The sequence below is a fragment of the Peromyscus leucopus genome, chromosome 13 (assembly GCF_004664715.2).
Source record: "Peromyscus leucopus breed LL Stock chromosome 13, UCI_PerLeu_2.1, whole genome shotgun sequence".
Classification (NCBI taxonomy): Eukaryota; Metazoa; Chordata; class Mammalia; order Rodentia; family Cricetidae; genus Peromyscus; species Peromyscus leucopus.
The window spans coordinates 56129019-56156820 of NC_051074.1; the positions used below are offsets into that span (position 1 = coordinate 56129019).

Genomic DNA, 27802 nt, shown 5'->3' on the forward strand with positions numbered 1-27802 from the left:
AGAGCATCTGGGAGCCTTCCGTCCAGTCAGCCTCACCTGGAGTGTCCGCCACTCCCTCTCCACAAGTGCAATCAATAACATCAACCACCAGCAGAGTCTGAACAAGGTGTGCACCTGCTACTCCCTGAAACCCTTGACCAAAGACCTTCTCAGGCTTGGGAAAGTTACTCCCTTCCTCAGCAACCCCTCAGGCTCTTTCCTCCCCTTGAAGGCAGGCGTCTTTTCTTCTATCCACAACCTTAGCTTCTCCAAAGCCTAGAAATGTCTGCGCTCATTAGCAGCTTCCATTCCCATGAACACCTGAGGCAAGAAGAACCAAAGGATCATAGTGCCAACCTTGTTACAGGGAAAGCATAACAGAGAAAATCAAAGGGCATCCCGCCACTTGACTCTATCCCCCCTGTGTTTAAGGTCCTTCCGTGATTTTTCATCACCCCCAAGGCAGGTTCCTTACTTCTCAATATGGCTATGAAATCCCCCTCTCTCTCTTCCACCCACAGCTGAGCAGGAAGACCCAAACGAGTTTCAGAACAGGCCATTGCTTGCCTGCCAACCTCAACTATGGTTCTTAAAATAGAAGCATGGCAAGGCTACTAAAAATTGTGTATTTTTAAGATGCCTATTTGCAAATGTTATTATTCTGGTCTGGTCTAATGAGCTGTAGATGGTTGTGAATGGACAACAAAAAATGGTGAGGTCAGTGAAGTCCCAACACAGTTCTTAATAAATCATTCAAAGCGTCTCCAGCAAAATAATGGACCATAAAGTCAGCAAAATGGATGCAAATCATAGAGAATCTTATATATGTAAAGAAGAGCTATTGTGTATTCCCAAAATACTTAACATCAGACATGCAAAAGGTTTACAACCTTCTAACCACAGAGCCTGTTAAATACACACACACACACACACACACACACACACGTAGCAAAATTGGGTGTCCTTGGTAAAAGGTTGTATTTTGTAGCACCTTTTGGAAATTAAATTATTAAAATGCTAATTTTAGCTTTCTCAGAAATGACTATTTTCTTCATTGGCAGAGTCCCGCATCCATGTACACCTCACTTTGTGTCAAAATGCTAATTTATCTGGCTTGGCGACGTACCCTGCAGTAGACTCACTTGGTAATTTTACAAAATGCTTCATAGGCAGCACTGTGAGCATCCTGTGCATCCTGTCAGGAGGAGGAGGCACTCCTCCTGGCCCTTTCTCCCCTCTAGTGAAAACGTTTATTGGAGTTCAGTTCCCCAGCAGCGTTTTACCCAGCAGTTTCAGCATCTGCCGGTGGGCATCACCTGCACTGAATATTTCCCTGGCACCTGGACAGCAGCATCCTCTTCCCCCATTCTATAATTCCTTCTGCATTTGGTAGCGCTCCCTTATCTGCCAACGCCATTTGAGTCTTCTGAAAATTACAGTCTATAGCAGAGAGGCAAGATGAATGTGTCATCTTCTTTTAATTACCAGTCTTCAGAGTAATGAACTGTGCCCTGGTTCCTCTTGTTCTAGGCCAACCTGGACGACCCTGAGTACAGCATATTCATCACAGCGCTGGTCATGCATATTAATGAGTATGCCGCCACTGCTCTCTACAAAACCTGTCCCCTGGCTCTGTTCAGCATTTCTTTGTGCTTGAATAGTATGTGGGAGCCAAACAAAGAGGCTGAGCCTGGCCAACCTTAGGTAAAATTGTGAAGTAAAGCAGGTACTTTCCTGTCCCCCTGTCCTTTACCAGCTTATTCAGGAAGAGGCAAGCCTTATTTACCCTCCACCCCACCCTGGACCGCGTCTACCCTGAGCCAGGTATATAGCGCAGGTGCTCCTCGCTAGCCTATGAAAACCTTAGCGCTTCTTCCAGGTGAACTTTCTTCGGGCACCCTCCTGACCTGGCTTCTTCCACTCTCTGACCCGTGGGTCAGGAATAAGCAGTCCAGCTTGTCTCATGCACTCCACCTCGTCCTTGGTGATGAAGCTGCATAAAGCTTTGGCCATTGCCAAGCGTATGACTCCTGCCTGCACCGATCGCCCACCACCGGTGACTGTGCAGGTTACACGGTGCTTTTCCACCCGGTCCAGGAAGTGGAAAGGGAACATCAACTGTGCTCTGTCCTGTGTGACGGGAAAGTAAAGCAGATAATCAACTCCCTTCACGTGGATCTTCCCATTTCCGTGCTCGTAAACACCCGCCGGTGCTGTGGTGCTTTCTTCTGCCTCGGCTGGTGCTGAAGGCCATGCCTTTCTCGTCATACTGCACCAGTTCAATCACCTGCTTTTTTGATTGAATAGTTACACTTCTGCGGAACCTCTGCACAAATTCTTCTTCTGCAGGCCCATATGGCAATGTCAATAACTTTTCCAGCATCTGGATGAACTGCACATAATCTTGATCTGACAGTTTTTCCACTAACATTCCTTCTAGTTCCTCCTTAGTCAGCCATCTGCTGCCAGTCAGGTCTCTGGACTCAGTTTTTTCTGAACGTGGACCTCTGTGTGTTTCTAGCTGGAGGCTCTTTCCATATACTTCATGCATTAATGAATAGTATGACTGTTTGCCAGTAGAGAAGAGAAAATGAAATGGATGGCCATCTTCTCCCTGCTGGATTGCTTTTTGTTTTGGAAAAATCTGTTCAGGATGCTTCATCATTGGCCTGGCTTGCTTCTCAAACAAACCACTTGGAAAAAGGTAAGCAATAACTCCGTCAACATCCTCTTCGGTAAAAGTTTCTGGATCTTCTCCCATCGTGTTGGCTATGGGCCTCTTCCCTATGTTGAAGCCTTCAACCTGCTTTTTAATAAAATCCTCTGTGCACGATGCCTGTCTTGAGGCTTGGACATTTTTCTTTGTTGTTACAACTGTGGTATGTATTAGCTTTAATAGCTGGGACCTGGGACCCGCCTGCCAGTCAACTGTCGGAGGTTGTCAGGTATCCAGGCCTCTGGCATAGACTAACCCTAGCAGCGTGAGAGATCAGAGGGGAAAGAGCTTGACCACAGGACACACAGGGAGCCGCCAGGTTGGCTGTTGGCTGAACATGTTTTAAACCCAGTAGTTGCTCCCCAGCTTTCAGGAATGGTGTTGTTTATGATTATATGGGCACTTCCATAGCCTTGGCTAAAGCTTCAATCACTGAACCTGAGAAATTCAAAATGATGGTGTATCATTGACTTCGTTGGTATTTGCTACAGATCTGTTATTCCTCCAAACTTTCCAAACTATGCCTTGCTATACTATACCACAACTAAAACAGAAACAAGATAGTTGACCATGTAAAATCTCAGCACTGGATTTCATTCTGTTCACTCATACGTCAGCAAGAATGCTTAAGCATAATTCATTTCAACATTGTCCCTGAACAGACAAATCATTCTGGAGATTTTGTGTGATTTGGGGGGGAAGAATGTAATACTGTCACCATCATTTCTTCAATAAAGGCGGAAGTTCATTAGCTCTGTTCATTTTCAGTGACCATTAAGAATATATCCGTGACCTCTAACCTAAGCATGTACAAGCTCTAGGGTTTGGATCAACACCAAACTCAATACTTCAGTTTAGCTTATGTTGCTGTTAACTCTCACCATATTTTCAGTTGGGTAAACTGTTCAGTACAAGCCTAGACATTTGATTTACCACCAAACAAGCACAATAGACTTACTTTACTAAGAGAATGAAGGGGGGGGGGATTTGTTTGTTTGCTTATTGTTTGTGATGGTGTTGGCAGTGGTGGTGGTGGTGGTGGTGGTGGTGGTGTGTGTGTGTGTGTGTGTGTGTGTGTGTGCTGTGTTTGTTTTGCTCAACTGTGGAAAGATACTGGGTCTTCTTGAATGTGTAGATTTGAAATCTTAAACCACAGTCGTCAATGGCAGTTGAGTTGACGATGAGTGTCTTTTAGTTGACCACTTCCTGCTATTACAGACACACACCTTTGCCAATGTTGGTCTCTCACATTTCAGATGTATTTGTAGGACAGAGTTTCATAGTGTTAACTCTTAGCACTTTCATCTAATCAGTGAAACAATCTACCAAAGGGAGGATCAAGGTTCAGTCAACTCTGCCCTCACCAAAGGGTAGGAGCAAGGCTTAGTCAGCTCCGCTCTCTGCCTCCTCTGCTCCAGGGGCTTGGATGGCACCTGACAGTGCCTTGACTTCCTCAGACCAGAACTTCCTGTCTTTTTCCCCTTTATTTCAATAAAATGAAGAAGAAAAAAAAACCCACAATTCTCAATGAAGGAGGGAGTCAAACACGACACTGTCCCTTAAACTCTGCCACATTCAATGTCAAGTGATATTTGCTAACTTGTTTAACGTGGTTGTTAGAACAAATGACTGTGGCTCCTGTTGTATTCCCATTGGATAGTGTTGACCTCTCACTGCCCCCCTCCTCCTGTGCTGCTGTGTCCAGGAAGGTGGAGTTCTTCCAGCCATTGGGAGAGTGCTGAGCCTAAGAACTGCCTGATACGCTGTAGTGGTGAGAGTGGGGTTACCCTGGTGTGCCAGCTGCTTTCATGGAAACACAACTCCCTGGGCGACACCAGAACATGAAGCAGGACCTGCTGTGACCTCTTTACTTCTCTTGGTGGGACAGAAAGTATGGCTCCATCGTGACACCCCATCACCCGAGTGTGCCTTGGGGGACCTAGAGGGAAGAGGACTCTTCTTTAGAAATGTGGAAAGCAAGTGACCCTCGTTTTTCAACAAAGTGAAACAACAGCTTCATGACAGTCGCACATTTCTTCCTGGACAAAGGTCTAGGAAGGGGACATAGATGAGTAAACCTGGCCAGAAACATGGAGACCCTCTCCAGGGTCCTCTAGTTCTAATGCCACTAAAAGCCAGAGTAGCCCTGTGTGAATGCTAGAAAACTCTGGCTACTGTCAAATTAGTTCTAAGTATCTTCTATCAATGGTCCAATGTAGCTAGAGTTTTCCTGCCTTGCCCACAGTCAGGACAAACCTTTGTCACCCGCCAGTCCCACAGCCGCTCAGACCCAACCAAGTGAACACAGAGACTTATATTGCTTACAAACTGTATGGCCGTGGCAGGCTTCTTGCTAACTGTTCTTATAGCTCAAATTAATCCATTCCCATAAATCTATACCTTGCCACGTGGCTCGTGGCTTGCCGGTGTCTTCACATGCGGCTTGTCATGGCGGTGGCTGGCAGTGACTCCTTCTGCCTTCCTGTTCTTTCTTTTCTCCTCTCTGTTAGTCCCGCCTATACTTCCTGCCTAACCACGGCCAATCAGGTTTTATTTATTGACCAATCAGAGCAACACATTTGCCATATAGACCATCCCCCAGCACAGCCAAGTGCAGACCATCTCAGACACCTGCACTCAGGCCTGTGGTCCTAATCATCCTCTATGCGGACCTGCTGGGTAAAGCCACGAGGAACCCAAGAATGGGCTCCCACAGGACATACAGAACATCCCACAGCAGTCCAAGTGTCATCAAATGGCATGTTAATGTCCCTGGCTGAGTGGAGCAGTGTTCCTGCCTGTGTTCTGGACTATGAATGTGTTGTTGAGGAGAAAAGAGTGTTTTTTCTCAATAGTGTTCAATAGTAGCTAATATTGTGATGATTACCTGAGACAGTTTTTAAAAAGTCTCTAGGCTTTACCCCAAAGCACTCAGCTAGGATCTTGGAGTGTGATTAATGGGAGATTGCATGGTGCTCATATTTCTTCCGAGCAACAAGGGACTTTAAAGGAAGACATGGTAACCCAGTGTCTCCATCACTTAAGGAATGCTTTGTTTATATGCTGTGGAAGAGAGCAATGTGGGAGAACATTGCCGTAAGGGCTGAAATTTTTACATGTCTTAAGAAGCATATATCATAAAATGATTCATTATTTGTACTTGGTAAGGTAATATCTAAATAATACAAACTGTTAGGTACATTTAGAAATGAATCACATATATCATTTCCAGTGTTGCTGGGGAAGGTCAAATCACTGTTGAAGAGCAGAAAAATGTACTATTTGTACCCACTAATCTCCCTTTTCTTGGGGGAAACCTGTTCTTCCCCAATTCATGTGGCCTAGAAAGAAATACCAATTATAGAGTATTTTCTAATTTCTGGCCAGAAGTGAGCAAATACTCAGGCTTGCCAATCATGATACTATGCATTATGATTGGCTGAAGGGTCAGACAAGACCGAATCCTCAAACAGGGCAGAGTGCCTATAAAAAATACTTAATATGTTGACGGTCAATGACTATTTTTCTTCTCTATGGGGTTTTGTTCTGAGATAACCTTGAAGCTTAGGCCTGTTCCACATCCTTTGTACCCACTGTTCATTAAGTCGAAGTCAGTCTCGGGGAGCTGGCCTGCCCCCACCTCTGGGCACAAGTCCAAAGGTTTCTGGGTGTGGTATCCTTCTCCTGACCACGGTTGTCCTCTGCATCAGTGGCATCTGCAGGACTTTACTTGATGTCTAAAACAGAAGGCACCTTCTCCTGTCCTGGATAAGACGGTGTTTTGAAGTGACAACTTAAGGTGCGTCAGTCGGCCAACACTTCAGCCAGGACAAAAAAAGAGGCTAACATGTAAGGGACAGAGACAAAAGCACCCAAAGGAAAAAAACATATAACTACAAGTGGATCTAACTTAACTCTATTTCCTATCACTTACGGCCCCAAGCACAAAAGTGAACAAGGAGTTTGGTGCTAAGAATTAAATAGTCTTGGTTGAGAGGAAGTGCGCCAGCAGAGGGCAGAGTAGAGCCCTCCATTCTGAACTGCCTGATGAGACTCGGGGCAAGTGAGTTGTGGTTTTCCTCACAGTAGAGACATGATTTCCCAAACCCTCATCTCTGCTAAAAGCAGGAAAATAATAGATAGCGTGGATTACGGGTGGCTCGGAAAAGAGGAGAGAAAAGAAAGAGAAAGGCCCACGTTATTCATTCATGTCAGAGCGACTGGAGTTCACGAACCCCAGAATGGCCGCAGCCATCACGTCCCTGTCATCTGGAGATGGGAACTGAGGAAGAGCAGGGGACAGGCATGAACCACAAAATGTCTGAGGTCTTTAAAGTCAATAACTTAAGAATACGGTGCACCCATATAGACTCAGTTGATTTCTTCAGGTGACACTCACCTCAGTCAATGAAGTCAGGCACCAAATTAGGCTGTCATGGTAAAGAGAGCATCTCATTTGATGATACTGTCCAAATTACTATTATTAATATGTAACTGTTTCAAATCTTCTCGCTATTGAACTTTTATGGGCTTTATCAGAACAGTTCATGCTTCTTAGCATTCATATTTCTCTTATTTTATTAGAATAACTGAACATTACCATGTCAAACCCATCAAGAGCTGGCAGGATCTTTACAAGAATAGACTTTGAGAGCCAGCATCAGGCAAGAACATTATATAAAACCCAGCTCAGATGGATCCCATATCTGTTACTGCAGAGAAGTAGCTGAAAGTGAGGCGCCAGGAAGCACAGACTTGGCCCTGCTTTTACTGAATGGCACACGTTCTAGGAGTGAAGTACCAGAAGAGGAAAACCTGAGCACCTTTCCCACAAAAGTACATTTTCAGTGGTGACATCATCAACTCTGAGACAACACCTGGAATAGAACGAAGCTCAGTGCTACCTGCAGCCTCTACAGGCAGGTTGAGTTAGGAATTGTAAGGACCTGTATTTCCTTGGCTTCTTGACCACCCAGGTCATATAACAACACTGAGCCAGTTTCTAAAGTCATCACCATCAAAATCCGGTTTTAATAAATTCTCTACTAAGCAAAATCCTATGCGATTTTTTGTGGCAGTCGAATAGAAACTTGATTTCATTGATATTTTCTCTTTCACTAAAACGAATAACACAAGGAGTGCTTGGAGCTGGACTGCCTGGCTTGACTCCATGTCTATCACTATTCCTTTTGAAGCACTAGGGAAGCTATTCTCCTTACACGCCCACTTTCATGTGTAAAATAGAGTGGATGACGCTAGCCCATAAAGCTATGAGCATCATACAGGCTACTCGTGTTGCAATAACATCTGACACATAGTTGGGTCTTAATACATATCACCATGTCCCTCACTTCTAGATGATGTCATTTTGCAAGGTGTCTAATCTTATCAAGTTAAATTATAGGTGTCCACACTTGTTATTTTTAAGAACTTAATGGTCATTTTCCCCGAATTAGTTGACTTGTCCGGCTGACCTGTGACTTCGTTGATGGTTTGTAACCTGAATTTCCTATACTACTTAGCTGTACTGTTTTATAAAGCTTTTTCTAAGAATTTCTGAAATTTACAATTCCGTGTATAAAGTCAATTGCTTCTGTGAAAGTATTTCACAATAATGAATGTGACACTTATTGGCATATGGCATAATGTAGTAGATACTTTCCCCTTTTTCATTATAGTAAAACTCCTATTCAGACATTCAGACAGGAGAAGGAGCTGCTGCTTTTGGCCTACGGATTTTCTCGCACAAAAAGGGTGTGTGTCAAGACAAAAAAAAGGGGGGGGGGTTACTGTGCAAATAGGGGAAACGCGATGAACACATTACTCACATTCCTATTTTTAGTTCTGCTGCTTGCCACCTTACTGCCAAAGTTATATCTGAAACACAGATGGGATTGTTACTCTACCGCCTGATAGTCTTCTCAGGCTCCTCACTGCCTAGAAAATGTTCAAACTTCTTAACAAACCCCACACTTGAAACAATCTGGTCCTGCTCTGCCTTGTAAGTCCACTTCCACTCAGTTCCTCTTCCACATTGAGCCTGACTTCCGAACACATCTTATACTTGTTTTTCTTCCTTTAGACGTATAGTTCCAATGACTGGGACACCTTCTGTAGCTGTCACACTGGCTTCCGTCAGGGTTAGCTATTACGCTAGTGGAATTATGCTCCATTGGCTTACAGGAAAGGTTAATCACTTCTTCCTCCTTTGTGTAGGGGCCTGACTTTAAATATAATGTCAGGGATACAATGGGAAGTCAAAACAAGCATCAACTTTACCCATTGTGGAGCATATAGTCAAAAAGAGACTTAGACACTAATGTTCCAAATATGAAATACAGATACAATACAAGATCATTTAGGAAGTTTGAAAAGACATTTTTTTTTTAAAGATCTAAAGAGTCCTTCACATTGCAGTAAACTACCAGGGTCATGGAATACTCTAATGAAAGGGAATAGCACACAGGAAGCCTGGTGACAAGAAAGAGCTCCCGTGTGGATGGGTTGGATGGCCATAAGTGCTGGTGTATAAATGCTAAGAAGCCACCTAAAGTCAGGTGGCTTTGGAGAGCTACCCTACAGCTTTGCCTCTTGTGACTTAATCTACTCCAACTAGTCCAACTAGAAGAGGATAATGTGAAATTTCCAGAAATTTCTAAATGGACTGCACCAACACGATACTGAAAACCATCTCCTAAGATCTACTGGTTTTGAAGTTATCTACATAATAATCTCAACATGCAGCTCAAGAGTTAGAAAGTTGTGTCCTGCTCCAGGGTTGCTACTACCTAGAAAAACAGCTTGTTTTCTTCACCTTTGAAGTGAATCCACACACTTCTGCAGATTCCACAACCAGCACCCTGCCATACACGTACCCAGTGTGCCCTGCAGAGAGCTGCTGGGGAAAACCTAGGAATCTAACCTCACACCGGATTAGTTTCTTCACAATATTCTAGTGCTGTCAATCTTACTAAATGGAATATGTTGCTTTGAAAGTAATGATTTCCCAAATTCTAGAGAGTCAGTTGACAAAGCCCCTTTTATAGTAAAAAGAAGAGAGTTGTTTGATCTCTCAGAGTTCACTACAAAAGCAAGACATTTCCTAGGTGACATATTTTTTTTTTTTGCCCGAGGGCGGGGTGGGGTGGGGTGGGGGTGGGGGGATGCATGTTTCACCTAAGAAACAGAGTTTCATATTTAAATTCTGTTTGCATCACAACCACAATTAGAATGTGTGGTAATTTCTAGTTACCCCACTTACTCCACAGACAATTCTTAAGTTCTTATCAGGGGCTCATCAGTGACAACTGTGGTCAAGAATACTCGTGCTATATATATGTATTTTATTTCTTTAGTTCAGAAAATTGACATGTTGTGAAAAACAAAATTTCCCTCTGAAACGTTCACATCTCTTTCATCCACTTGATTTCCATTGGCACACATATCAGGCATTAATTTCCACCATGTGATTGAGGAGCATTAGCATGTCGTAACTAATTATAGCGCCGGTCCGGTCCCAGAAATGATAGATAGGGCAACAGGAATTCTGAAGAGGAGCCCGGAATCAAAGCATTCCATCACTCTTGATAGAATCAGAACGGAACTTTCCATTCCACTCGAGGGAAGTAGGTTAGAGAGAGCAAAACTACAAGCATTCCCTCTCCCTTCTTCTTAGGCTTTTGTGCTTCGACTAAATGTCTTTTGAGAGCTGTTCCCTGGCCATTCAGGATGTGGGGAAGATGGAGCTGTGGCTGCCAGGAAGGCCATTTGAGTCACCACGCCTTCTTAGTGCCATCGAAGGAGCTGTCACCTGTTTGTCCACACCCGGCTGTCTCCAGTCAGACACCCCACCTCCCCGTTATGGCTCCCCACAGACTTCACAGTTCTTATTAAAAGAGCCCTGTGCGAGTGTTGCTTAGATACTAAAACCTCCAGCTCGTGCCGTTTCATCCTTCCGGCTCCTTCGGTTAGGTCTTTATGTCCTTATAACATCCAACACTCAACCTGGAAGTTATGACCGTGGGGAAAGTGAATTCCCTTCAGACAGACATGGGAAGCCGGGCAGCATCTTTCTCCCATGAAACCGTCATTTCACAAGTAGACTTCACCATTCTGGAACACGCAAACTCAGTATTTTATATTCAACAGAGACTCCCTTTGCTCCCCAAGTCTGGGTTCCCTTCTGGAGTGCATCAATAAGAAGATGAGGTCTTCAAACCACTCCTTAAGACTTTCGAAACTCGATGGATAGTCTCTGTAAAGCAACTGAAAACTGCCGCTAAAACTCCGCAAAAGTGTTTCCTGGAGCAAGATGCAGTGACTCCAGTTCTCCGGTGAGCTGCCTCTGTGTTCTTTATTATGAGTGAATGGTACCCACAGCTGCAGAAACAAAGGCAAACAGTGTCTTCGAGGGCCACTGTGAAGTCCCCCAGACCCTTACGCTGGCATTCTGAATAAGAAACCACCGGTTCCGTGTGTGGGCTTGGGGCATAGAGACTACACTCTGAGAAGCTCGTCAGCCAGAAAACACAACTAAGGCTTTTCCACAGGCTGTGCCTGGAAAAGCTTTAGTGCAAGCTTGCAGTAACTTAAGTGCAGCCTAGGAGTCCAAGTCCCCGCCGGCTCGCCCCTACCACATTCTTTCCTTGAAGCAATAGATTTCCATTGGCAGGCAAGGAAGGAATTTTGTCATTTTCTTGAGTTGAGGTGTTTTATTAAAATGTCTATCCAGGAGTTTAGTGAGGGGGGTAAAAAGAAGGGTCACAGAGTCCTAAGCAAGCCGAGAGGGAAACGTGAAAATTAAGGAGAATGACGAGAGTTCTACAGCAAAAGTCATTAAAGGGGCCATTTTATCTATTTGGAAAAGCTGCAACGTGAAAATCGCGTTGTATCTCTATGTCAGCCAATGTTTGCTCCCTGGCTGCCGCGACGCTGATTTGTGGGAGGTTTTCTACTTTCTAATTTTAAACAGCAACCACTAAACTTTTGGCCATGGAACTATTTTTAAGTTTCCCCTAAGGAAGGAGGGAAAAAGCGGGCATTAATCAGTAAGCCCCAGCAGGGTGAGGGTTTGCTGCTGTTTATCTCCTGTGTCACCAGCAGAACGCACCCTTGGCAGCAGACACCGTTGTAAAAATCTGCACCTGGCCAACTGAACTGAAGCACGCCACCTGCTCAGAGGAGCCGCATCCCTGGTAACACACTGAGAGCACTCTCCCCTGCCCCCATCAGGCAACATCTGCAGCTTGTCCTGGGACATCTCCATGCTGTTCTGTCAGCTAGTATGCAGACACAGGGCCTGCTTTCATCCAGAGCAGGTGTGGATCCAGCTGTGCCCCGCTCCGTGTTCAACAGGCTGTGAAGGGCCAGTACTCTTACCATGAGGGGCAGAATCACATGGCAAGAAAAGAATTTATGTTAATGAGAGAGCTTATGGTGGAAAAGCACACGTGCATGATGGTTTTGGGTGGTGATGGTAGTGGGGTGTGTGTGTGTGTGTGTGTGTGTGTGTGTGTGTGTGTGTGCGTGTGTGTGTGTGTGTGTGTGTGTGTGTGTGTGTGTGTGTGTGTTGTAACACAGTAAAATTGAAGGCATGACTATCGTTTGGGCCTCTTCATATCTGTTTCTGTGAAAAGACCACCAATCCTAAATGACAATCAACCCTAAATGTGTTTTCTGACAAAACAGCCATCAAGAACATCACAGAAGACTTTGTTCAAGGTCACGTAGAAGGTCAGCCACTTCCTATTTGATCAAAGATGCCTGGGAAAAGTCTACAGGCACTACATCTCACAGCTACAGGAAGGAATCTGTGTTCTAACAAAGCGACCCTCCTCCCCACAACCTGATTCTAATGCAGGTGAGAAATTCGGAAATGGTTAATCACCAGGCTTAATGCTCTCTCCCGCAGCAGCAAGCTACCTCTTATCTTCTGTCATAAGTCAGTCCTGGAGCTCCTGCTGCATCACACCTGCCGCGGCCTGGCTCACGGGTAGCTGAGGAGTTAGTTCGTAATCATTTATTCAGAAAGCAGTGAAGGGATATTAATAATGATGTTTTACTTAGAAAGGTATTAAATTATAGAGATAAATTAGTGAACTATGTGGCGATTAGAGTTGAAGAACTTAGTTGGAGAGAATGCTCTTCAGAAGTGCCTGATTAGGGTTGGAAGGGTTGGAGCCAGAGAATCAGGGACCCAGCTGGAGGAGGGTTTTCCCAACCTTCTCCGAAGCACCAGAATTAACCAGCACTGCCGATTCACATGGGAAGGGCAAGGCAGGGAGGGAGTTGCCCGCACACTAGAGTAGGATGGGTCAGGGCATGTGGTCACTGGCCTCAGTTTGCTAGTCACGGAGCTGGTGACCTCAATTAATTCACTAAAATTCTTAAATCTTAGTTTCCTATCAGCAAATGGAATGTCCCTTCCAGCCTGATGGCTCAGGGGATTATAGACCCTTTGGTCACAGGCTCTGAGGTTTTGATTTTGCAGACCTAAGTGGAGATTGGAGGATCTCGTGGATGCCATGGAAAGTCCATTTCACTCCAAAGTCAAATACTCCTCCATATCCTTGGCCTGAGCTGTGGGGGTGTGGGGGGGAGGAGAAGAGGACCAGAAGCTACGCCTGTGGAAACTTTCTAACTTCCAAACTGAGAGATGCACCGAGGCGTAGGGCTAGCCTTGCTTACAATGCTCGCGTTTCGGCCAGGAATCCTAAACTCCGCATGCCAAGTACAGGAAGTGACCTGTAGGTTCACACACATCTATTTACCCAGGAAATGCTTCAGCGGTTTGCCTGTACAGGTGTCCATTCTTGACATATTCCACACTATGCCCCTGGAAAGGTTCTCCTTGTAAAAAAAAAAAAAAATACCAAATATGAGTCTTTTCTGTCAACTGCTATACAATTTGTGTTCAGGACAAAGGATTAAAGTCATTTTATTTCCCCACCTTGTCGATCTTTTAAGCAAATGTTTTAATTCTCTCCATCCAGGAAAACCTTTGTTTACACAAAGCCCACTGTTCTAGTCTAGGAAAGTGATGCCCTGGACCAGTGACTTTTTTCTCCTTGGAACAGTGACCTCCTTCCCCCTTCCTCCCTCATTTCCTGGGCAACAGCTCTTCTCAGACTGGCCAACTGGATAAGACGATGAGGTCAGACCCCAGCCAATGGGGGAAACACACAGCCTGCTCCTAAGTTAGACTAAAACTCAAGTGCATGTCCTGCCCCCCTGCGTTCTCTCTCCTAAGCACACCCTCTTGATCAAGAGTAAAGTTGGCCTTGTTGAGACACTTCAGTGGGAATGGTGACCTCTTTCTTTGCCACCCTGACTTATTTTTATTTGCCATCCTGAACTCATTTTAAGGTGTGAAAACAGTGACTACCGGATCATTCTGAAACCAATCCAGTTCCACAATCACTCAATACTAATCGTAAGTAGATCGCAAACACATCCAGTCACTTCTCACTTGGCTGAGAAAACTATAGTTATCACAATTCTGTTAGTGAGAGAATCACTGGGCCTCAGACTTAAATAAAATCATGATAGCCGAAGTAATATGTTCAAAAAAGTCAAAAGGCAAGGGACTGTTTAGAGGATTATTTAATGCATAGGCAAGTGTTCTGTGAAACGGAGTCACCAGACTGGCTTCCCAAACATTGACTGAGCAACTTCCCCTTCAAGCCAACTCCCCACAGTCTTCGGGATGGCTGACTGATTGGACGGAAGGTCACCGCAAAGCAAGCATGGTGTCTGGCTAGTTCACCCCAGCTTTTAACGCATCTTGAGCACCCAGTTAATACTACACATATTTTACAGGATTTTGCCGGAGCTAGCTCATAGCAGCTTCCAGGATCAGAGTGGTGAAATTTCAGAAATTTTTGTAAACTAGTTTACGGGTTAAGTTCATTCCCCGTGCCAGGGACTGGCTCCGAAATTGTCATATGACTCAAATTGTGACAATATGCCTCAAGGGGAACTTCAGCCTGAGTACACCGAGTGGGTAAGGCAAGGATGGATACCCAAGCACAATACGGGGCAGGGTGTCTTGGAAAAGGATATTCTTGTACACAAAGACACACTCTAAACAAAGCATGAGAAACTTGGCAAAGCAATTTACTTTTGCAGAAAACTGTGTTGTGACTCAACCCAGCTCAGCGGGCATACCCAAGCAGGAAGATCATGTAGTATTTTTCCTAATAGGTGGTGACAGTGTCTTACCCCATTGGTGGGAGCTAACCTCACAATCTGATTCGGTTGATTAATTCATAATCTGTGTGAAGGAGTAGGGAGTCTTAGGAACACCTGTCACCCAGGGGTGGGCCAAACGGGCACATATACAAAACTGTCACAGGATGGGGAGGCTTAAAAAATACTGGTTCTCGGCATGCTGGCCATCTTTGAAAGAAAAATTGTTTCTCATAATCTCCCTCTCTTTATCACAGATCTTGATTCTTATTTTTTTTTTAATTCAGCCAACATACACTGACTTTCTGAAGTCTCTAATAACAGTAACTTATTGCTATGATGTATAGGTGGATTTTTCTGTCCCACCAGCCACTTTCCAAATACCCACACAGAGACTTTAATTATAAATGCTCAGCCAATAGCTTAAGCTTGTTGCTAGCTAGCTCTTATAACTTAAATTAACCCACTTCTAGTAATCTGCCCTGAGGCTCCTTTACCTCAAGTACATACTTTGCATCCTGTCCACTCTGTCTCATGGCATCTCCCCAACTCCACCCTTCTTTGCCCCAGCAATCTCTCTGCCCCAAATGTCCCGCCAGTCAGCTTTTTATTAACAATGAGAGCAACATGTCTTCACAGTGTGCAGAAGGATTATTCCACAGCAATGACGAGTAACCGGGGGGTTGTTTGTCAAGAGCAGCCTTGCTGAACCTAACACAGGAAATAATTGTTATGCCTATCTCTTTAGCATGGCTAAAAGAGGAGCCCACCTTCCTAGGGGTGGCCCCTTGGCCAGATGATTGACTGTGCACATCTGAAATGTTAGGTCTCCATCTAGAGAGTCTAAGATTTTGGCCAGAAGTGGTTTTCTCTTCATGAGTCTTTACTGCTACTCTCGCAGGCAGAGAGATCCCGAAATGACCATTGAAGATACCACGATGGCTTCTTTTTCATTTAGCCTTTCTGAGAGAACTTACTGTCTCTGCAACTTCATTCTCAACCATGTGTTTCTCCTGAAAGTTCATAGCTAGATGGGAATGACTGAAAATATTTGCAAATAGTTAAGTATATGCGTACTGGTCCCACAGCATCCAAAATGTCTGGGAACAAAGTAAATGGCCAACAAGAGATGGACTAAAGAAATCATGGCTTTCTTATAAGCACATTTAACATGATAAGACACTCATGAAATATTGCATGGAGAAAAGCATGTTATAAATTAACATTTTTATGTCAAGTCAGACTATGAGCTTAAAGATAAGTAAATATATAAATATATATCTAGAGATACTATACATACATAAAAATAAAAAAATGTATTTATCTATACTATATATGTGTGTATATATATATGTGTGTGTGTATGTGTGTGTGTATATACATATACATATACACATATACATAAGCAAGAAGCTACCCTAGGCTGAAGAGATAGAAAAGTTAATGACAGAGGGATTAGTCTGCTGCTGCTGCTGAGGACCTACCACACACAAGCAGGAGGAGCTGGCTGGACCGGCTAGAGTCCTGACAAGCAAGACAGGGCTTAGAAATGTGTGAGCTTCTGTCTTCCTCCAGCCCTTCTGCTTCTCATCAACGCCTTCCTCTGGTCAGATCTTTTTGTGCGGGGATATGTGTGTCTGTGCTGGTGTGTGTATGAGGGGTGTGCATGTGAAGAGGGTGAAAATGCAAGTGTATGTGCATGCGTGAGGAAGCTAGAGGTCAGTGGGGTATCATTCCTCGTGAGCCATCCATCCGGCATGTTGTTTATTTGAGATAGGATTCGCTGTTTAGCGCTCATTGGCCTGGAACTGTCTGTGTACACCAGGCTAGCCTCAAACTAACAGAATTTGTCTGCCTCTGACTCCCAAATGCCTCCTTGTTTGTTTGCTTGGTGTTTGTTTGTTTGTTTGTTTGCTTGTTTGTTTGTTTGTTTTTGTTTTGAGACAGGATTTTTCTATGTAGCCCTGGCTGTCCTGGAACTGATTCTGTAGACCAATCTGGCGTCTATCTCAGAGACCTGCCTGCCTCTGCCTCCTGAGTGCTGGCATTAAAGGCTTACACCACCACAGCCCAGCTAACCTCCTTGGGTTTTTGAGACAGTATATTTCCCTGCAGTCTGGAGCTCTCCAATTAACCTGGGCTAGAGGAGCACTGAACCCCAGGGTTCTCTCTGTTTCTACATCCCCAGCACTGGGCTTATAAGTATATGCTCCATGCCTGGCCTTTTAGCTTTGACATGTGCTCCAGATCTGAGTTCCTACAACTTGTGTGGCAAGCACTTTACCAACTCAGCTGTTTCCCTAGTCTCCCTTTCCTCAGATCTTGTTGAAAAGCAAGCAATGGGTCAATGGGAGTTGGAGAGCCACAGGAAGAACTGTCTGCAATAGTCACTCCATTCCCACCTTTGCAGATAGAGCTAAGGAAGGAATGGATCTGACTGTAGGCAGGCTGAGGCCCGATAGAGAACACTTGCTAATGGAGGACTGTGTGTAAGGATGCACATAAACAGACTCGGAGGTGTTCACATAGGAAGAAGAATGGTATTTTCCCCTTATTAATAATAGTCTTGTTTTCTTGTTTTAATGTAAATTTTACAACTTTTCTTCAATGATCTATATAGATACAAGTTTTAGCTACAAGTTGTTGTTAAGAACTATGTTACCTGAAAATGAAATAGCATCCCAAGCATTTGGTCATTAGGCCCTTGTTGCTTCCACACGATCTTCTGCAGTGTTGTCTGTGGTGATGGTGCTCCAGGGGGACACAGCTATAAACACCATGAGAAATAAAGTCAGATCATGCAGGGTGGAGTATTCCGAGACCAACAAGCTTTGCTTTTGCTACCATGAGCGGTCTCTCGTAATGCAACAGAAATACATAGTGTGCTAACAGAATAGACTCCAAGCTTTTCCAAGGATGAAGAGAGGGACTGAAGAAGTGGCTGAAGGCAAAGAAATATCAACCTGTCATGGATCTGGTGTTTCCAATAGTTGTTCTCCTTGTAAGAGAAGCAGGTAATTACAAAATCCCTAGGCTGGCCGTTTCCAGGGCCATACTGATGGGCGCGATTCCTTTGATGTATGTGAAGAAGATACCATGTGAACACACAGATGGGGAATCTTAGAGAAAAGTGGGTTACCCTTCCAAAGCTCCATAAAAATCCCATGCCACTGGAAGAGAAGGCAAGGCAAGGTATCCGTGACATGGTAGAGTGTTGTGAGCTAGTTGGGACACTCTTGCTTCTTTCAGAGTTTTCATTGCTAGCACAGGGCCCTTCCTGTGGTTTGCACTAGCCACCTGCCGACTTGTCTAGCAATGGAAGTAACTGCTCACAATGCCAATAGGGTCCCAAATGCATCTTGAGAGGCTGAGGGACATGGTGAACTGAAAATCAATCTTTCTGAAAAACTAACTCCCTGGTGCAACTATATCAACCTTGACACCCCAGTAAAAGACCAGGGAGCTTTTTAAAAAAAATACCAAAACCAGAACCTTGTGCCTAGACTCCATGATTAAAAGAGTCTTGTGTGGACCTGGATGGATCATGGATTGTTTCAAATGTTTGTTAAGTGAAGCCAGAATTGAGAGTCGAAAACTATAGAGAACATGCCACAAGTAGACCAAAGGCCTACATTTGAAAGTTTCTAGACACACTGAAAGATGTCTAATTATACACACACACACACACACACACACACACACACACACAGAGGCATGCACACATAAGTTCTATATTTTAATGGTATTTTTGTTGACTTGAAAAAAGAAGTTAAACAAATTAAATAGCACAACATTATCTAGTAAAACTACCAGAATTTTAAAAGAAAAAGACAAGGTATGGGATCCAGGCAAATAGAGCTTACAAGGCTTATAAGAGGGAAACAATCTGCCTGACATTGTACTTTATAACAACAATGTTGTATAATGTTTTGTGCAAGATGACAATTGGATAACATAGCTAAGTGGCAAGAACAAAGAAGGAAAGGAAGGAAGGAAGAAGGAAGGGAGGGAGGAAGGAAGGAATTTAAGTGTTTTATATCTAATTGATCTGACTTAGACACACACAAGAACTAACAAATACTTTTCTCACCAGTATCTCCTGAGAACTACTCTAGAATCCATGCTTTTACTAGGAAACTGGATGCTACTGAACATACAACATGCATTTATTTACAGAAATACTTTTTCGGTTTGGTTGTTTCTAGGGAAGTCCAGGAGCTAAAAGAGCCCTCAGAAGTGCTTAGTTTTTCTGTAAACATTGGGGCTGTCAAGGTCATAATCAAGCTATCTACAGGAAGCTTTTCTTCCTTATTAAATTCCTACACCTCTAATTTGTCTTATCTAAATTCATTACCTACTACCTTAAGCACACTGTCTCACTTCTAACAAGACACATGTGAGTGTGCATGTGTGTGTGTGTGTGTGTGCCTGCGCATGTGTGTTTTATTTTATTTATTCAAAATATTAGCCAGTGGTTCATGTATTTTGTTGATTTTCGCCAGTAGAACCAGATTTGGAATATTAATTCATGTTACTTTACTTACTAGTTAACTATCTTGTGATATATATATATATATATATATATATATATATATATATATATATATTAGTATATGTGATATGTATCACAATATTATATATAAATATATAAATGTGTATATATGCATATATAATACATATATATTTAAATCTGTGGAGAGGATTATACTGTTTTTCTTCTTTGTTCCATCAAAATGATGCTTTATATTAGCGGATTTTCTAATGCTCAGCTTTTCTCTTGTAGGAAAATATACTCATTTGCTCATAATATGCTTTTTAGTGAGCTATTCTACTGTTTTGTTTGTATTTCACTTAGAACATGTTCGTAGGCAGCCATATGAATGCTGCATTTAGCACATAAACACCAGCACAATCCTCAGCTATTGGAACCTAACCTGGAGGGTGCACTGTTAAGGGATGAAGCCTTTGGGAGATGTTTATATCCCAAGGGCAGAGCCTTCGTGAAGGGGATTGGTACCCTGGCAAAAGAAGCTTCTAGTCATCTGCTTGCCCTTCTGCCATGTGGAGACAAAGCAAGAAGGCACTCTCTGTAAAGAAAAGACCCTCTCCAGACACCAGACAGATGCCACCTTCATCTTGGACATCTTGTCCTCAGCATAGAGGAACACATTCCGTTTCCTATAAAACACACATACCGAGGTGTTTTTATAGCAGGGCTAACAGTAGACTAAGATAGAGATTTCCCAGGAATTTTATTATTTGACACAAATTTTGCCTGATTTTTTTAAAATAAATATAGAGAACTTAGGAAGTTTTTTTAACTTGCCTTTAGGATACTAATCAGGATTAATAAATCTTTAATGACTATTGGAGAAATTATTTTGGCCACTCCACGTAGTTAAAAGGATATTTATTTAATGGTGTAACTCACAAATTAAGTAATAGGTAGGTCGCAGGGTCTGGGGAAGGTGTATCGCAATCCAGCGGTGTTCTCTGGAGCTCTGCTCAGTCAACCTCCACCATTCAGCGTCCTGGCACAGAGAGAGCGCAGGCCCATCCAGCTCTTGGGTCTCCCCGTGCCTCCCCTGGCCCCACCTCGTAGGCATGACAGTTGCCAGAGTCTCATTGGGGGTTGGAACTTCCAGTTCCAAGCTGGAATGGCTACCCACTACAAATGTCTTAATAACTCTAGGCCTCTACTGGACCTCATAGTGGAGAATTCTGACTTTTCTATTACTTCTTTGTTAAGTGGTCTATTTAGGATTTCCATATCTAATTAGTTGTTTTAATTATGAATTATCCATTTCAAGTTTGTTTACAGGAAGTTAGACAAATCCTTTTAGGATTTTGAGAGGTTTCTTTCTCCCAAACTTCCTGTTCCTGAACCATGGAGCTGAGCTTGTTCATTTATTTGTTCATGAATTTGGTCAGTATTTTGTCTGTTTTGTTGATTTTCACCATAGAACCAGATTCTGGACTTAATTTTTTAGTATTCCTTTGTGTTTTATGTACCAATTGATTACTTCCTGTTTTAACTTTTTAGTTCCTTCTTTGTATTGACATTTGTGTAATTCATTGATTTTCAATTTATGAAGTTATATCATGACCTCCATCCTTCCATTCTGACAGACAACAGCAGAGACCTCATTCTGAAGATGTAATTTGATACAGGATCTGAGAATGCTATACCCGCACATGGAGCCTGGGTTGATTTAAGAGTATTAAATAGTATTAACTCCATTACTTTCCATATCAATGAAAATAAATGAATCAAATCCACAAATCTTCCTGAAATAAATTTCTTTAAAGATATCTTTAGTGAGAAAAGCAAGAAGCATAAAAGGCTGTAGAATAATTTTCACAAGAGTTATAAGCCATTACATACAAATTTAATTGTGTGTAAGATGTCCAGTAGGATAAATACATTAGTTTTTGATGGGAAGAATGAGATTGATTGAAGGTAAGAGTATATACAGGAATAAATATAAAAAATATGACCAAGCCGGGCGGTGGTGGCGCACACCTTTAATCCCAGCACTTGGGAGGCAGAGCCAGGCGGATCTCTGTGAGTTCGAGGCCAGCCTGGACTACCAAGTGAGTTCCAGGAAAGGCGCAAAGCTACACAGAGAAACCCTGTCTCGAAAAACCAAAAAAAAAAAAAAAAATAACCAATAATAATAATGATATGATTACATTTAAGGTAAATTATAAACACATGGAAGTAAATATTAGAATAACCATGAAGATAAGGCCACTCATTTGTGAAATCCTAGTACTTAAAAATGATGTGGGTGTTAAGTGTTTATAATTTATCTCTTTAAAAATAACATAAAATAGCCGGACTGTGGTGGCACACACCTTTAATCCCAGCACTTGGGAGGCAGAGGCAGGCGGATCTCTGTGAGTTCAAGGCCAGCCTGGACTACAGAGTGAGTTCCAGGAAAGGCGCAAGGCTACACAGAGAAACCCTGTCTCAGAAAAAAGAAACAATAAAGAAAAAAAATAACATAAAATAAAGGCTAGGTATGGTGACATACATCTTTGGTCCAAGCACCTAGTAGGCCAAGGCAGGTGGATCTCTGTGAGTTCAAGGCCAGTCTGGGCTACAGAGTGAGTTTGAAATTCTGTCTCAAGAAAAGTCAAATGAGTGAATTACAAATGTCTTTGTGATATGGTGAAGCCTCCTAACTTTCTCCATCTTGCTCAGGCCTCAGCACACATTCATAGATCGTCTGTTCTGCTGTACTTTCCATACAGATTGAAAAGCTTTCAGAGTCAACAGCTTTCTGTGCTGAGAGCTGAGAGCTTAGCGGGAAGTGGTGAGAAGAATGGTTTCCCTTCCTTTCTTCAAGACCACAAAGATTTAGCAAGCGAGTTAATGGTATTTAAGATGGACACTGTGTAAGAATGAGTGATTCACCTATTAACCTATGAATAATTTAGAAATGGATTCGAGTGTCGTAGAGAACACAATCACTAACTTTTACAGCACTATGTAAACTTTCGAGGGATCCAGAGAAACATCAGAAAGATAACTAGGAGACTTGAAAGATAAAATTTATGAGGTAAGTTCAAAGAAAGTTGCCCAGCAAAGATGTTGAGAAACACAATAATCATTTTCACATCCATTAAAGCCCCAGAAAAGAAGGGAGAGGCTCATCCTCATCTCTATTAATGATGTAAGCAGAAAGGGTGACCGAGGGGCAGCAGATGACCCTGGACTCACTGTAAGGTCCTGGCGGAAGAGCGGTCAAACCCAAGGAAAGTTACTCAGAGAGGGCGAGAGATTCCCCCTTCCCTCACTGTCTGGAATGGACTTTAAATGCAACCCAGCCTGGAAAGGGTTGAAAGCTCATGACTTCCAGGCTCCTCTTGTTCTGTGTGTCTAAGACAGACTAAAATGAGGGAACATTTAAAGCTAAAACAATCACATTGTCTTCCATCACTCTGCCTGTTACCCAATAATGGGACAGTTACTATTAAAGTTTATGAGGCAGCATGGCAAAGGTTGGCTCCAGCCAGCAATTTGACAAAGAGAATGCACCATGGAACAGCATCAGGCTGGCTCCTCTCCACGCAGATTTCAACAGAGAAATTGCATTGTGTCCTGTAAATCCAATTACTGTGGTTTTTGCAGGTTACCTGCCTGAACAATTTGTTTGACTTTGGACCTTTCTATTAATAAAAAAATCCTAAACCTGACCACAAAACAGCCTTCTTTACAAGATGACCACAGTAGATTTTGCAATCACACATCACAGAGTTGCTTCTTTTCTCATTAAACCAACACCTGCCATATTATAGCAATGGGAAAAAGAAGAGAAATTCACCCATAGCAATGTGCTATAAAAATTCAGGAAATGAATCAACATGGGGAAGATAAGGAATTCAGGCTGAATTCATTGCCAGGCCTAAAATATCACAGAAATACCTAATGTCTCTGAGTCATGATTTTTTTTTAAGTTTAATTGTGGATAAAATGTACCATGTGACATAAAGTTGTCTTAAGCATTCAGTAGTATCATGAGGTTCACATTATTAGTCACCAGTCTCCAGAATTATTTCATCTTGTAAAACTCTACTCTTGAACCAATACCTATTGTACATGCCCCCACCCCCTGGAAGCAAGTGCTCTCTCTGCAGGCCCATTATAATAGAAAATATTTTTTGTCGTGCACTGTTAGTCTACTGGTTTATCTTATTTAATTATACTATTTTAGGCACAATAGTTAGAAAAAATTTAAATATACTATGTGATGCTGTGGATGATTGATTGGTAAATAAAATGCTTTTAAAAATTTAGACATTCTGGACAGTGAGACATGTCTGCTCCTGGCAGCACCGATTTACTTCAGAGAGGAGGATGGGCATCAAAGACACTCTATATGGAATTTATCTTCACCTTGGCGAAAATAGCCATTTGGACAAGAAACTGTTCTTGCCTGGACTGCTTGATCAACTGGACATGCAGGACCCATAGGAAGGTGACCACTGAACTTTGCTTGGCAAAATGGTCCTTCAGGTTCCTGCTTCACAGAGAAAACTGCCAGACATTCTACAGGACACAGAGAAAAGTGACTGAGAGACTCCAGGCCTGTGGGCTTAAGACAGATGCCCCAACTTTACAAAGGAACTTTGGATGACTGTCCAGGTAGCCAGCTGTCTCTGTCTACCCTACAAGACTCCCGAAAGTTGCTTGTGTCCTTCTCCCATTTCTCAAGTAATATTATATCCTTCTTAGGTCTTTGATGTAGTTGAAGACTAGATAGTTATAATTTCCTTAGTTATGATAAGAGATAAGTTAGATATGAGACTTCAGACTCACAAATATAGGATAGATAGGATATCTTCTTTAATTTTGCCAAATACAAATAGACTAGATATTATAAATAATCTAGATAGTGTAACTCTAATTCTTGCTTGATAATTGTTTTGTTATATGTAATTTTACTATGTGAAAGTTAAAACCTTCCTTTTTGAAAAAAAGAAAAGGGGAAGTGCTGTGCATGACTGATTGATAAATAAAACGCTGATTGGCCAGTAGCCAGGCAGGAAGTATAGGCAGGCCAAGGAGAGAGGAGAATTCTGGGAAGTGGAAGGCTGAGGCAGAGAGACGCTGCCAGCTGTCGCCATGAAAAGCAAGATGTAAGGTACCGGTAAGCCATGAGCCATGTGGCAACTTATAGATTAATAGAAATGGGTTAACTTGAGATATAGGAACTAGATAACAAGAAGCCTGAGCCATTAAGCCAAACAGTTTAAATAATATAAGCACCTGTGTGTTTATTTTATAAGTGGGCTATGGGACTGCTGTAGCTTGGCGGAAGCCAGAGAGAAACTCTTCAGCTACAATGTGATTTTAAGTGTTAGCCTTCTCTTAAAAGCAGAAGTAACCTGCTCATGCTTTATGATAGTGGCATATATAAATATAAAGTGGGTTTTATATTAGACCAATGGAGGCATTCTGGAGAATAACATTCTGATAATATTTAATCCAAAAGGGTATGTCCTCAGATCGTGCAATCTCACTCTTGGGCTTGTAGCCCAGAGAAGACATTACACCGTCCAGGAGAATTTTCACGGCAGACTTATAGTGATAGAAAATGAGCAATCTCTATATCCATGCTCTGGAAACCCACGAGGAAAGCATGCTGTGTGCTCAGTACTGAGTTCTCTTGGAAGCTAAGCAGTCACGTTCTGCCTTCTCCTTTGCATCTAGGACTCCAGGCGACTCTCCAGAGGACTTTTGCCATTCTCGGGGCTTTCTAGTCACACTGGGCTCTGACTGAGGCAACATAACTTGGTTCCTGCTTCTCTTCCCATTCGGTCACATTTTGGTGGGCTTTGTGCTCCAAAGCTTATCTTTAGCCTTCTCCACAATTCTGAGCTGCTAATTTACTTAAATTTAATTTTCAGTTTTCTGAAACTACTAAACTACGAAACAAATTGTCTGTCTCAGAAAGGAGGCCCAGGGCGTGACTTGTGAGGACCCGAAGAGCAACGTGGATCTTTGAAGCAGAGAAACTTCTGCTTAGCTTTCTCTTTCTTCACTAAAAATAACACTTTGGTATCTAATATGTTCCATGGTCGGTAAATTTGGTGTAAATAATAAAGTGGCTTAAAAATAAACACTCAGTGATATCTCCAACTATATACAAAATACTTAGAAGTATAATCTATCATATCCCCAGGCACAGATGGGGCTCTATTTACACCAGTCTGCTCTGTACAAGACTTGCGGGCACCTCAAGGGAGATCTTGAATTATGTTCTGTTTATTTGTGTTTTACTTTATACTCCCAACTGGACTGCAATGCACTTTCTTCATTTATCTAGTTTTGCTTTAGTGTCTATGGAACGGACTCAGGAATCTCAGGAACCCAAAAAGAGCATCTCAGATGTCCTGGCTGCAGAAAGTACACCCCTGTGACTGTTGGGGACAGGCATAGTGCCCCTGTCCTTACAAGGTGGGTTTTTCAGACCCTTTCCAGCTAGTACCAGCCCCTTCTGACATATAAGAAAAGGGAACCATACTTAATGCTAGACTTAGAAAATGTGCACAGCCACATCATTTTATAAAGATTATACATTCCTGTTACAGTGTCTGGACCAGGATTGGACTACTAGGATTAATTAAGAGGACCAGGAAGCCAGCAAAAAGAAGCCTCTGCTACAAAGGGATACAGTTCTCCATCTTGCTTCAGCCACAGGTCCCTATGCAGTGTGTACGCAGCAAGACTTCTCATTTTCAACTTTAATGCTGCCACTAGCTATACCTTGAAAAAAAAAAAAAAGAAAGAAACCTGTTCTCATTTGCTAAGACTACAAATGGAAAAATGGAAAATTATCTATTAATACTCTAGAGAGGGAAAGTAAGTTCTAACAGCATTGCCCTTGTCATTTATTTAAATCATCAAATAATGGACTGGAGAATGAGAAACCCATATACCAGTGCTCTATACTCATCAATTCAGGCAGGCCGTGTAGACTAGCTGTGGGACCAGTCAGGCTCAGGTCACGTGGGTGCCAGGTGAGGTGAGAACCCACAGAAGTCTGGTCAATGATTTATAAAGGGATGAAATGGGACTAACCCACTCAGGAATACAGAATGAAGCGCCGCTGCCTCCTCGCCCACCAGGGAACGATGGGAAAAGCTCCGTAGCAGCTCACAGAACCGTGGAGTCATTCCTCCCAGGTCCCAGAGAGCAAGAGCGTGTGACCCTCCTCCTCAGTTCTTATCCAGTCCTGTACCCAGACAAGACTAGTCACCCCAGTACCACTGGCTGAACGGATCGAATCCCCACAACATGATCTGTTCTAATCTTAGGACTAGAGTTAGGAACCTAAATTATCACACATGAAAAATCTCTAAGAACTTGAGGGAAACCATCCAATTATCATGTATTAACAGCAATGTGTGGCAGCCTTATCATGAATAGCTATCAAGTCCCAAAAAAATGAAAACAAAGAAACAAACTTGCTATCAGACATGGACGGTGTGCCTTCAGTAAATCTTTATCAGGAGCAAATGTTTGCTGCGTTGACGTGAGTGTGACTACGGGGTGCTGTGAGCAGAGTGTGATTGACGGCTGGCGGAGAGTGAACAGAGAAGACAGTGGCCCGCGCAGCCGGAAGAAGGGAAGGCAGAGGCTCCTCTGCTTCATTATTCGTTATTCTCACTGAAGATGCAGCAACTGGACCGTAGGCCCCTTCCGGATCACTTGCAGGTGTTTCACTGGGTGTCTTGTCTCTAGTTCTAAGGAATTTGCACATCATGGCAGAGAATAATGTGTGGAGGAGACTAATTAAGTTAGGGAAAGGAGGAAATCAGTGTCGTGGCTCCTCAGAATGGTTTTGAGACACAACTCTTGCTTCAGCTGACATGAGCTTAGTAGTAGATGCCATGGTGATACTCGGTGTCACAGTGGGCACCCTGGTGTTCTGTTTCCGGCTTCTCTGGAATCATTTCACTTCTGTTTTAATAACTGCCAGCCCTCTGATGCTTATAGATAACAACACAGGAACAGAAAGGGCTTGTTATTTTTAGAACATTCTCAAATAACACAAAACTATAGCTGAAATTATTTAATCCTTTGATGGGAAGTACTTTTCAGACAAATCAGTTGTAATAATGACAAGTTACCTGTGTGAGACATTGAGTCTTACCTTTTAACTTGAAACAAACTCTGAGCTCTTGAGGTTATTTCAATGCTAATATTTTATAAAAGTTTCTTAAGTCTTTATACTAAGGCAAGTAACACCAGATGTTCACAGATCCTAACTTCAAACCTTTGCGTGGTTGTTCTTTGGCTGTGAAGAGGTTGATTTTGGGAACCTCTATAAACGCCAAAGCCCACAGATACTCAAGTCCTTCATATGACATGGCATGACACTTGCATGAGAATCATGCAGATCCTATGAT

The 27802-nt window shown here is 42.8% G+C and overlaps 1 protein-coding gene across 1 annotated transcript; it reads right to left on the reverse strand.

Annotated features, from left to right (window-relative positions):
• Positions 1–1842: 1842 nt before the first annotated feature.
• Positions 1843–26566, reverse strand: LOC114704271 (28S ribosomal protein S9, mitochondrial-like). Its single transcript, XM_037210455.1, is given in 4 exon segments — positions 1843–2200; positions 2202–2914; positions 2916–3061; positions 26476–26566. Coding segments are annotated over 4 exon segments (1308 nt in total).
• Positions 26567–27802: the final 1236 nt, after the last annotated feature.